The sequence below is a fragment of the Patella vulgata genome, chromosome 2 (assembly GCF_932274485.2).
Source record: "Patella vulgata chromosome 2, xgPatVulg1.2, whole genome shotgun sequence".
NCBI classification, from domain to species: Eukaryota; Metazoa; Mollusca; class Gastropoda; family Patellidae; genus Patella; species Patella vulgata.
In genome coordinates, this window is record NC_065880.2 from 45920601 (window position 1) to 45932928 (window position 12328).

The 12328-nt window shown below is 31.9% G+C and overlaps 1 protein-coding gene across 1 annotated transcript in view; it reads left to right on the forward strand.

Moving 5' to 3' along the window:
- The first annotated feature begins 2630 nt into the window (after positions 1–2630).
- Positions 2631–12328, forward strand: part of LOC126809510 (protocadherin Fat 4) — a 28779-nt gene continuing 19081 nt past the window's right edge. Inside the window, exons 1-15 of the mRNA XM_056099141.1 lie at positions 2631–2636; positions 3117–4409; positions 4539–4643; positions 4834–4992; positions 5580–5693; positions 6305–6421; positions 7332–7425; positions 7703–7821; positions 8082–8172; positions 8469–8599; positions 8815–8934; positions 9677–9802; positions 10131–10310; positions 10735–10981; positions 11982–12251. Coding sequence (XP_055955116.1) covers positions 2631–2636; positions 3117–4409; positions 4539–4643; positions 4834–4992; positions 5580–5693; positions 6305–6421; positions 7332–7425; positions 7703–7821; positions 8082–8172; positions 8469–8599; positions 8815–8934; positions 9677–9802; positions 10131–10310; positions 10735–10981; positions 11982–12251 — 3172 coding nt within the window. The remainder of the gene's footprint in view (positions 2637–3116; positions 4410–4538; positions 4644–4833; positions 4993–5579; positions 5694–6304; positions 6422–7331; positions 7426–7702; positions 7822–8081; positions 8173–8468; positions 8600–8814; positions 8935–9676; positions 9803–10130; positions 10311–10734; positions 10982–11981; positions 12252–12328) is intronic.

The window sequence follows — 12328 nt, forward strand, 5'->3', positions numbered from 1 at the left end:
AGATGAAACCTGAAATGTATGTTTATAACCCAAAGATCTCGGTTCCTTTTGATATTTGTGCATATCAGACCACAACTTTCTGGATTATGTCCCCTGATTGTACGAAAATCGCTTTTTTAGCTTGTGGTCCTCCTAGAGGTCACAATTTTTATCTGATTTAAAAATAAACATTCAAATATATCACTGATGCACCATAATGATGATTGAGTCCGAATTTTGAGAAAATTGAACCGAAGCTGCCAGACAAAATGTACGCAGATAGTGTAAAAGTATGTAATATCAAGGTTGTGGACCCTCTTACAGGTCACAATTTTGATCCGATTTTGATGAAACTTAAAACATGTGTTTACGTCCCAAAGATCTTGGTCCCTGTTGATGTTCGTAGATATGGGGCCATAAGCTCTTGGATTATGGCCCCTGATTGTAAAAAAAAATCATGATTTTAGCTTGTGGACCCTCTATAGGTCTCAATTTTTATCCGATTTTAAAAACCGTTTAAATATATCACAGTTACACCTTGTGATGATTGAGTTCGAATTCAAATTACATAAAAATTGGACCGAATCTGCCTGACAAAATTACTCCTCCTTGAATGCAAATAGTGTACAAGTATGTAATACCAAGGTTGTGGACCTGCAGAAGTTACAATTTTTGTCCGATTTTGATGAAACTTATGTTTATATCCCAAAGATTTTGGTTCCTTTCCATATTCACGCATATCGGATCGTAATTTCCAGTTTTTAGCTTGTAAACCCTGTAGAGGTCAAAATTTTTATCTGAGTTTAAAAAATTTAAAATATACCAGTGTTACAACCTAATGATGGTTGAGATCGAATTTCACAAAAATCAGACTTAAACTACCCGACAAAATGGCTGCTCCTTGAACACTAATAGTGTAAAATTATGCAATACCAAGGTTGTAGACCCTCTAGAAGTTAGAATTTTTATCAGATTTTGATGAAACTTAAAATATATGTTTATATCCTAGAGATTCCTTTTTATATTGTGTAAATCGGATCATAACCTCCTGAATTATGTCCCCTGATTGTATACGAAAAATCACTTTTTTTTTTAGCTTGTTTCCTGTCCATCCGCTTGTTGTAGGTTTTGTTGGCTTTTTCAATCATTTTATAATTTTGGATAGTATGGAGATCAGTTTGTGTACTGTTTGTAGTAAGTTATTCTGAGTAATCAAGTAAATCTGTCTAATAGACCAGGATAATTCAGGTTTCAGCTCAAGATCAAGATTCGGGAGAAGATGGGCATATAACTTATTCTATAAAATCTGGAAATACTGGTGATAAATTCTATATTAATTCTACAACTGGTGACATATCTCTCAACTGTAATAACTGTCTGGATTATAACAGGAAATTTGTATATGAATTATTGATACAGGCATCAGATAGTAAGTTATTCCATTATTTAGTATGTGGTGTGTATAGGGTGTTGTGGGTGATTGGTTTGCAGAAGATATCATAAAAGAGTCCAAATGTTTCTGCGATTATTTGGATTCGATCGGTGCAATTTGTAGTTTTCGCCCAGAGTCATTTTGTCTGTCAGGACTGTTTGAAGTTCATTGTTCTCGAACGACAATGACACATTAAGATTTATAGATTATGCAATTATTTTACTTTAAGATCTTTCAAATCATTGCGAAAGGTGTATTTACATAAATATACATTAACTGGACCTAAACCCCTTCGATTAAGGTCAAAATAAAGTTTTATTGGATTCGTCTGACTAGTGATGGAACAAAATATTTATGATTAAATTTTCGTTTCAAAGTCAATTTATTTAGGGATTAACAGTTGAACATACAATCATATATTTTTAAACATCAGTTCTATGTTCTATCTGTGGACATATAATTTTAAATGTAGACAAATGTCAACACTGAATCTATACATAAAACTTAATTAAATCAATGCTTTTTATGTAGATCTGAGAGATCTAGTAATATTGAATCCCCGGTTGTACATGACAAGGAGTAGGGTCACCTGTCCAAACTCGTGGGTTTTCTCCTCCAACTGCTAAAGACCCCCACGCGCATGCGAATTATGTAAACAAAATTTTAAAAAACATATTTTAATCCTGAAATGACCTAGTTTGTTTCGAGTGGACGTTAAACCCAATTTCTCTCTCTCTCTCTCTCTCTATCTAGTAATATTGTCAAATTTCTGGTATAAATGAAATAGCTGATATGTTTATATGTTTTTATAGATGGTGATGATAAACGTGTTAATTTTACATCAGTAGAAATAAATGTTACTGATGTAAATAATAAACCACCTATATTCGGATCTGATTCCTATCAAACATCTTTACTAGAAAATAGACCAATTGGTCACAGAGTTATACAGGTAAATTATGTATACCACATATTTAAGCTTCCAGATTGTATGAAATACTTATATAAACATTTGCCAAGTTGAACCATAAAATAACACCCAAAATATTAGAAATCCAAATGTTTAATGAGAAACAAAAATATACAAAGAATACCCTAACTCCCTTAAAATGAGAGATGTTTTAAGTAATGGCTAGCTCACGTGTCTCTGAATATGTAGACTACTATATTTACATTAACCACTCTGTAGGTTACACCCAGAACTCTATGTACAGCTCACATGAAGGTTAACTACCAAACATACCATTTCATAATATGCTTATTCCTCACATCAAACAGAACACATTTTACTTAAAGAACACATTTTACTTAAAGGGCACATAAGAAAGGCCGAGAAAACTTTGCGGTACGTATAGCCAATGGTTACTATATCAACTTTACGGCAAGTTCACACCAATCTGATTAAAATTAATTCAGCTATCTTCACTCAAAGTCGCAAAAAGAGACCTCCCGTTAATATGTCAAATAATTTTAACCGGATTGATGTGAACTTGCCGTAATGTGTATATAGTAACCACTAGCTATGAGTACATAAAATCTAGTTTGAACAACTTATGTGGTCTTTAAAAACTCTTCCAGATTCCACTGTAGTGAACTCAGTGAAAACAAAACAAAATTTAACTATAAAAATCCCTAATGAAACTGGGTCTTTGTTTTAATCAGATTGTTAAATTGAAATTATTGATGTCATTATTTTCTCTTTCAGGTTGTAGCAGCTGATTTAGATACAACTGAAGATAATCTAATATATACCTTACTAAATCATAATGATCTGTTTACAATGAATAGATCTGATATAATTGTCAATCAAACAATAGATGGAGATGAACTTCCATCACCGACTTTATTCCTGAATGTAACAGTTTCCGATGGACAAATGAGTGACATGGCAATAATTCAGATTGATATATTGGATCAAAATGAGCATGCCCCCATTATTGTTGTCAATAGCACCAATATAAGCATTCCTGAAAATGTAACAGTCAATGACATGGTTTTAGACATTGATGCAACAGATAAAGATTTTTCGAATGATGGATTTACTTACTGGTTAACCAACGGAGATGATAAATTCTATATTAATGTAACTTCCGGTATTTTAAAAGTGGCAAATAGGTTTGATCGCAGTTTAAAAGATGTTTTTAATATCAAAGTTCATGTCAGTGATCATGGAGTACCACCCAGATTTGCGGAGAGGGAACTTCGTGTTAATATACTAGACAGTAATACAGCCCCCGTGTTCATAAACAACTCTTATAAGTTTGATGTATTCGAGGGGGTTGAAATTGGCCATGTAGTTGGAGAAGTGCAGGCAAATGATTCTGATTATGGATCTTCAGGCGTTGTTCGATATGCGATCACATCAGGAAATACACAGTCGACTTTCTCCATTAATTCCACCAATGGATTTATTAGAACAATGAAAAAATTAGATCACGAAACACTAAACTCATTTAATTTAACCATACAAGCACGAGATCTTTCAAGTATTTCGAAATCTACTGAAGTTGAAGCTATTATAACAGTCAAAGATGAACTGGAAGCTCCGAGATGGCCAACTTCTCAGCCTGTCATTTATGTCCACAAATCAAGAGATTGTGAATCATCGCAGGTAACTGCAATATCAGCAGATGCCATTTCTTCAGACACGCGTGCAAGTGTTGTGTATACCCTTATGAATTTTCTGGACTCCTTCACAGTAAATAATTTAACAGGAACATTAAAAGAAAACCCAAATATTAATAGCGGAAATTATACAATAATTATTCAAGCGTGTAACAGTTTAGACCTTACCTTATGCAGCAACACAAGTTTAACTGTAACTGTTACTGAGAAAAATACACTTAGCTTCTGCCCAGTTTTTATTACTAAATATATCTCAGAAGATTTTCCAGTAAATGAAACTATTGTAATTCTCAATACAACCTCGGCTACAAATCAGTTTAGTATAACTAACATAGATGGAGATCGTAGTTTCTTTTTACTCGATGCACACACAGTAAGTACAATTATTTTCACAATTTTTACCATCTGATTTGCATTTATTATCTGACTGTAAAATAAGCAAGCAAAATATTATGTTACATTTTAGATACACTAAGGATAATTTATGTTTTATGTTTGTCAGGGGGAACTAAAACTTGCAAAGAACTTAGACAGAGAAACAACAGACAATTATAGGTTATTAGTTCAAGCCTTTAATCAATCCAGTACACAAACAGCAACAGGTCAGGTTAGTTAATCTGTATTTATATTTTCTGTTTAATCCTTCTGAACTAATAAATTATAATTCCTAGTAGTGGTAAATATCTAAATCCAAAATATAAAATCACAACCTGTTTATGATATAAGACCCTTTGTTTTTTTTATAGACAAATATATATTTATAGATATTCTTATATTGTTCATAATATATGTTGCAGGTAATAATTAGAGTTACTGATGTACCAGATAGTTCACCATATTTCCCTCAACCATTCTATAAAGGTGAAATAAGTGAAGCAGCTGGGATTAGTGACCCTGTTATGTTGAATGGACGTCCTTTGGTATTGACTGCTGTCGATAAAGATCTTAATCCACAGGTATTTAATTCATATTGAAAGCTAAATGTCTGGAAAGCAAAAAGATTATAATAGTAATACTCTTTTTTTTTTTTAAAGGTGGCATTGTATATGATTGATGTATTAGTATTATTGATTGGTGCTGTGACCAGGATACATAGTATTTTACATAACTGTCAATGTCAGATGTTCTAATGTGTGACTGGCTATGGCAGTTTGAGACATATGGGATAAAAAGTTCAAATCCAACTACTCATGAATTTATATTTTGTTTTTAAGCGCTTTTAAATTGGTATATGTAACATGCCGATTTATCGTAAATTTGCAGAGATATTTGACTTTTCAGAAAAAAAGTGATTGTAAATTAATGAAACAAAAATAGCAAAACTCCATAGCAACCAAAAACAGCACATTTTGGATCATTTCTTGTAAGATTACACCGTTGAGCATAGGGGGAATAAAAAATCAGTTAGTTTTGAAGACAAATGTGCTGGAATTGTTTTTGTCGTGTTTTGTGAATATCTCAGTTGGAAGGTGTGTGACATTTAGTCAGAATCAACCTCATTGTACTATCATCAGGAACTGACAATGTATTTCTCTTTTTCAAGTTGAACTATACAATAGAAACGGGATCTGGAGAATTTGACATTAATCGTACAACTGGTGCTGTAACTCTAGTTGCAGAATTAGATAGAGAAAATACTTCAAGTTATAGCTTTACAGTAAGTGTGATTCTTTATATTATAACTACTAGCAGAGTCAGAAAAACCATCAAGCTTGTGTTTTTACCACTGTACTTAATAAGCATGCTGTGTGATTTAGAGAAAGAACTGATCATTCTTGTTATTATAGTTCAAAAGTAGATAAATTAAAAGGAATATGTTGAAAATTTCTGTCAAATTACTGTATGAATAGCTAGTTTTATGGTGTTTTGGACAGGGGATGCAATTAAATTAGCATTACTTTCAATCCAAATGAAAATTCTAATATATAAGAATAGAAAGCTATGTATAACTCTGTTGTCAGGCCTTAATCGGCAGTCTTTGTGAGTCATGTTATGCATTTTCAGAAGATTTTGGCTTGGTTGGCCATATTAGCGTTCAATACAGATGTGGTAGGCATTGTCTAATGCACTAAATATCAAAGCCATCCGATGGCCTAGATAATCTTGTGAATAAATATCAGAATTATGATTTATATCACATTTGAAGCCAGATAAACACAGCTTAGCTCTCACATAATGGATAGTCCTAAATTAATTCAACTATATATAATTCTGAAAAAGAATCTGGTTTTTGTGATTTTTTGTGGCATTATTTATTATCATATACAGGTGGAAGTAAATGATGGTTATTTTACCAGTAATACGACTGTAGAGATAACTGTTACTGATGTCAATGATATTGATCCTGTCTTTGATCTGGCGGTTTACAATATTTCTGTTTTTGAAGTAAGTTAAACTTTATAAAGTAAAACTCATATCGACAACTTCATTATATTTATAATAGACATAACTAACATACAGGATTCATACTTTCCTCAGAAAAAAGCATTATTGGAGTAGTTCCAGATGTTACAGTGTAACTATTGATAAAATTGTTAAAAGTATACAAATTAAGTGCCAAAATGTGACGAAATGGGGCAAATAACTTGTCTAAAGTTTCACCTCGAAATATATAATTATGAAGAAATGGCTATCAAGTCAATTAACGATCGCATGAAATTCATGGACATTGAAAGTTTGTAGTTCTATGAAAGGGTGCCACAGAGATTCAGATGGTTGTACATGACGAGAATATTGGTTTCTAAAAGTCTTCCTGACTGAATTAAACTTTATGATTCCCTAAAATATAGACTATCTAGGACAGCTCCTTGAAAATTGGTCCTACCAGCTCCTGACTTTTCAAAATACTAATCAGTATTTGCTGTCTATGTCTGATTTGTCAGTTTGTTAAATTGTATAATCCATCTGCCGAACTTTTGTTTGCATCTGTCAGGGTTCTTTTTATTTGCACGCATCAGTGTACACGAGTCGACATTGGTTTTACATTATCATCCATAGATTGTGAACAAAACTTGAAATAGTCGGGATAGCTAACAATTTAAAAAAGCAAAATAGTTACAGTAAACATACACTTTTGTGAATTAGTTGACATTAGGCTTCTCTTCTAGAATGACATTTGATTTAGCTGATATATGCCCTATTGATTCTTATGGTTAAACTGATCAGGTTACAAAACAAATACATTTATTGATTATTTTTGACATTTAATATTTAAGCTAATTGCAAATTTCCCATATAATTGGAGTTTTGTTCTGCATGCTTTTTGACCAAGACATGGTTTATATTTTTATTTCAGAATGCAACAGTTAATTCTCTTTTATTGACTGTCAATGCAACAGATAAAGATACTGTCGATGATGGAAAAATACGATACACACTCAAAAACAATGGTGAGGTATTATAATTCCTTCACTGTAAATGGCTTAATTAGACATTTACAGTTTACTCACTATTGACTGCTAAACATATAATCAATTATATCTTTGGACAAATTTTTGTTGTAAAACAATTGATTATTAAAACCAAACTCATGCTGATGGATTTCTTTTTACAAGATAATTGTTTTGACAAGACTGGATATTTTTCTTTTTCTAAGCAAACAGTATTACTTCATTTTGACAAAAAAATTTATAGGATTTGTTATTGGACTGCTGTTTTTAATTTCAGCTTTAAACTTTGACATCAATCCATTCAGTGGTGAAATCAGGATAGTACAAGTCTTAGACAGAGAGAATAGTTCACAGTTTAATTTGAGTGTTGTTGCTGTAGATTCTGCTGGACATAATGTAGGATTTATATATCATTTACACATGCAACTTAATTTAATTAATTTTATTCTCTCAAACAAGATATTATCTTTTGTTTAATTCATGTGTTTTATAATAAGGACTTTTCATCGGTTTCAGCAACTCAGAAACTGGAGCATGACAATATTATTGTTTAAAATCGCATTATTTAAAGAGCAAATAACCTATATCCAACTTGTCTGAGGAGTTTCATGTGTACAGACTCATTATAAGCTTTACTATCCATATATAAATTTCAGACAACATCTCAAGTTATAATTGAAGTTTTAGATATAAATGACAATTCACCTGTATTTACCCAAGATATTTATCAATATACTTTACAAGAAGGTTGGTTGCATTTGTAGCTAGTATTTTATAATATATGGTATTAAAATTGAATTATTTGTTAAATAGCTACTACTCTTAGCTCCTCACAAATTTAGCCAAATCTTTACATTTTCTGACCCAGGGTACACAATAATTGATGCAGATGTGTTTTTTTACTTATGGTTATCTTTATTTAGAGGTCTACACATTTAAACCCCAGAAAATATTTAAAATATTCATATTAAATGTGTATTTCATCACAAATTTTTGTTGAAGTATACCATAGTTAGTTATCAGCAAATGTGATTTATTTACAGGTCCCAATAGCCTTAACAAATCATTTAATATAACTGCAACAGATCGTGATATAAATGAAAACAGTAGACTCAACTTTATAATATCCAATAATATAGATGGTAGCTTTGAAATACAGACAGTAGGGAACAAGGTCAGTCATTAGTTTATATCACAAGGCATGTACTTAAGCCAAACATTCATATTTATTAAAGTCCCAGATTTTTGAGGGTGCTGTAAATAAAAGTTGGTAATGATATTGATATCTGCTTTATTAAAAAAAATTGCTTATTTTGCTAAGTTAAATCTTATTTGTATTGTGGTGATATATGGTAACTTAAATGACATTTTAATGTATTGTTCTCTAAGGGAATAATAACAACTATAAAAGAGTTAGACAGAGAGAAGACAGGATTATTACATCTTAATGGTAGGGCTGTATATAGTCTAGATGTTCTTGTTGAAGACTCAGGTTCACCAGTATTAAAGGTTAGCAAAATCTTTTAACAATAACTTTTAATAAAGTTCAATCTTTAAAGTAATAATGTGTGTGGTGGTTAAAAAAATAAAAATGAAATGTTGCTTAACATCCATATGCCATACAGTGTGCTATGAGGGAAATTTGCCTGGACAGAGGCGCTATGGCCTATTCTTATATCGAATTCCAACTGCCAAAGTATCTTTTATGTGCACACCAATGTGTTCAAGAGACCTTGGTTTTTTGTCCCATCTGAATGACTAGACAGCTGTCCTTGTCAGGCCCTCCATCATGCACCACTGACAAGGGAAAACCAAGCCGGAAAATCCGGATCAACTTTCTCGGCCAACACCGGGCGCGAAACCTGCGACCTCCAGGCTAACGAGCCAGCGTCTTACTCACTTATCCACCGTGGCTCTGTGTGCCTTGAATCCCAATGTTGACCGAGAATAATCTTTTTCAAACCTCCTTCTCATGGACAGCACCTTGGGGACTGACAAAGAACTTGTGTTTAATCATGAAGATCGAAAAATCATCTACCTCTGTCTAGGTAAAATCCTTCCTCCCGCTTTACATTTCACATAGGGCATACACGTTACCATAAACAAATAATTAACATGTGTTTGTCTCAAAATGAATGACGTGTTCTATTGACCACTACACATTATACAATGAGACAGTTATTTTGGCTTATTTCTATTGTTTAACTGGATAATGATGATAATTATATTATGATTTATGTTTTAATTGAAGGGAAGCTGTAAAGTAAATATCTCTGTAAATGATATCAATGACAATGGGCCAGTATTTAACATAACAAATAATGGATATACAGGAACAGTCGCAGAAGATTCATTATCAGGAACTTCTGTTAAATTGGTAATTTATATTTATTAGTTTGAAAGGCGTATTTGTGAGACTGAGAAATGGTCAATTCCTAAACCCCAAAATTGTATAATTGTTTAAATGACTGTAATAGACGGAGTAACCTGGTCGATAAAATAATCCAACTAAATATTTGGGAGATTAAATAATAGTCATATCTCTGTTAAATGGATGACTACTATATTATATTGCATAAATTATGATTTAGATCAGTTTTAAATATTAACACGAACCACCCTACCATAAGGATTTGAGTCGATAGACATTCAAACGTATGAGCACAAAGATATATATATTGTTTCATATTTTTATTTGTTAAAAGAGTCCAAGTTTAATTGTGAATGATGCTGATTATGGTATAAATGGTGAGGATGGTTTAGAATATTTTTTATTGCCGGCCACGGCACCATTTAGAGTTAACAGTAAAACAGGTGAAATACAGGTTTTTTTATCAAATGGTTCATCACTAGACAGAGAAAAAAAAAGTTTCTACAAACTACAGGTAAATAATTATATTAGCATATGAGATTTACTACAAATTGGAGTTACATATTTTTGCTGGATCTCCAAAAATAAACTTTGGTTTGGAATACAAATGAAACGCAAAACGTACATAAAGAGCCATTTAACTTTATCTGAAAGTTTCACCTGAAAATATTAAGTCATTACAAATCATAGGCAAAACAGTTTATATGGGTTATGTAACTCTTTTAGAGTGCTCATCTCCCATCTTTCATGCAGTGACCTGATTAATACAACTACTAAATACCATTCGTAAATATTGGCACTATAGACAGGTTTATCAAGGTGCAAGATGATTGCTGGTCAGGAAGCTTGACTCTAACTGGACATTAGTATTTCTTTGAAAAAATATCACGAAGGCTTGAATTAACAGTATTTATTCACTGAAATTTCTCCTTTAACAGCTTATTGTTGAAGACAATGGTGGTCTCAATTCTAGTATGAAAATATTTGTGACTATTTTGGATAAGAATGATGAGGCACCACAGTTTGTGCAGCCTGAATATACTTTTGATGTACAAGAAGATGCTGAACCATCTACATCAGTTGGTATTGTTTCTGCCTTTGACACAGATAACGATGGTAACTCTAGTGTCAGGTACAAACTAGAGACTAATGGCGAAGGTCGATTCTTTATAGATGGTTTATCAGGTATGTACAAAATAAAAACAGTTTCATTAATTACTACACATAAATATTTTACACTGATTACAGGAAGGAACTCCATAGAAAATTACTGTAGCCTCTTTATCAAGTACGAAACGATGGTTGTTGAAATAGACAAATCATAAATGAAACGGAATTATCAAACATTTGCTTGATAAAGACAGGAGAACCCTCATCGAAACATTGCTGAAATAAATACATCAAGTAACATGTATTCCATATAATTGTGTCATGTGTTATTCTCATCCAGTTACTATTTCTATAAATGTTTATGAAAGGTTGTTTATCGCAGTAGTGCTCCTTTGACAACACTAAGTCAGTAAATTTGAATAAGATAAACTTCCTTGATTTAGGTAAAAATAAAATAATAAGTTGGGTTAATCTGATGTGTTGTTTCCATTAATGTTGGGGAAAGCTGTATGCAATTAAATTTTGGCTTCAATTTCATTTTTTTCACATACTCTGCCTTAACTGTTGCGACAGTAGGACTGAAAATCAGTTATACCAACACTGGCTTTAACAATATTGAAATATAATTTTCAACAAAGACCAACAGTCATCCCACAAAGCAAATCAACCTACAACATTGAAATCAACAATTTGTTTTTGAATCAAATCAAAGAGATTTTAACATTCTTAATTTTTAAAATTTGTCCATATTTGTCAGATTTTTTTCAAAGGAATCATTAATCAAACTCATCATTTCCAAATCTCTGTTGGTGTGAGACATTTTAGCCTATACAAGTACATTTTATTTTCATTAAATGGGTTATTAAACTAAAGTAATAATAATAAAAAAACAAGAACAATCAATCATAAGAAGTAGTTAACATACAAATCCAATAGACTAATTTGGCAAAACACTAGAGTTGATATCAGAGTTATTCAGATAAATAAGGAATTTAAATTTTCAGCAACATTTGTACCTGTTAAAGATGACAGTAAATATAATTTAGATAATTCTTAACTTGTTTTTTTTGTGTAGGTGAATTAAAGTTAGCTGGTGGTTTAGACAGGGAGGAGAAACATCAATATAATTTAATAGTTATCGCCGAGGATCAGTCAGGCTTCTCTGGTACGGCTAGCATCCATATTGACATACAGGATGCCAATGACAACCGCCCAATATTTTCTCAACCGTATTATAATTTTGTACTAGTTGAGAATACAGTAAACATAACCATTGGTTCCGTTAATGCTACAGATCTTGATATTGGTGTAAATCAGAACATTAAATATTTTATTAATGATACAGGTAAGATATCCATGTAGTAATAAATCCTCTTGATATCTTGATAAAAGCAAAGCACGACATTTGTTTAGAGGATGTGT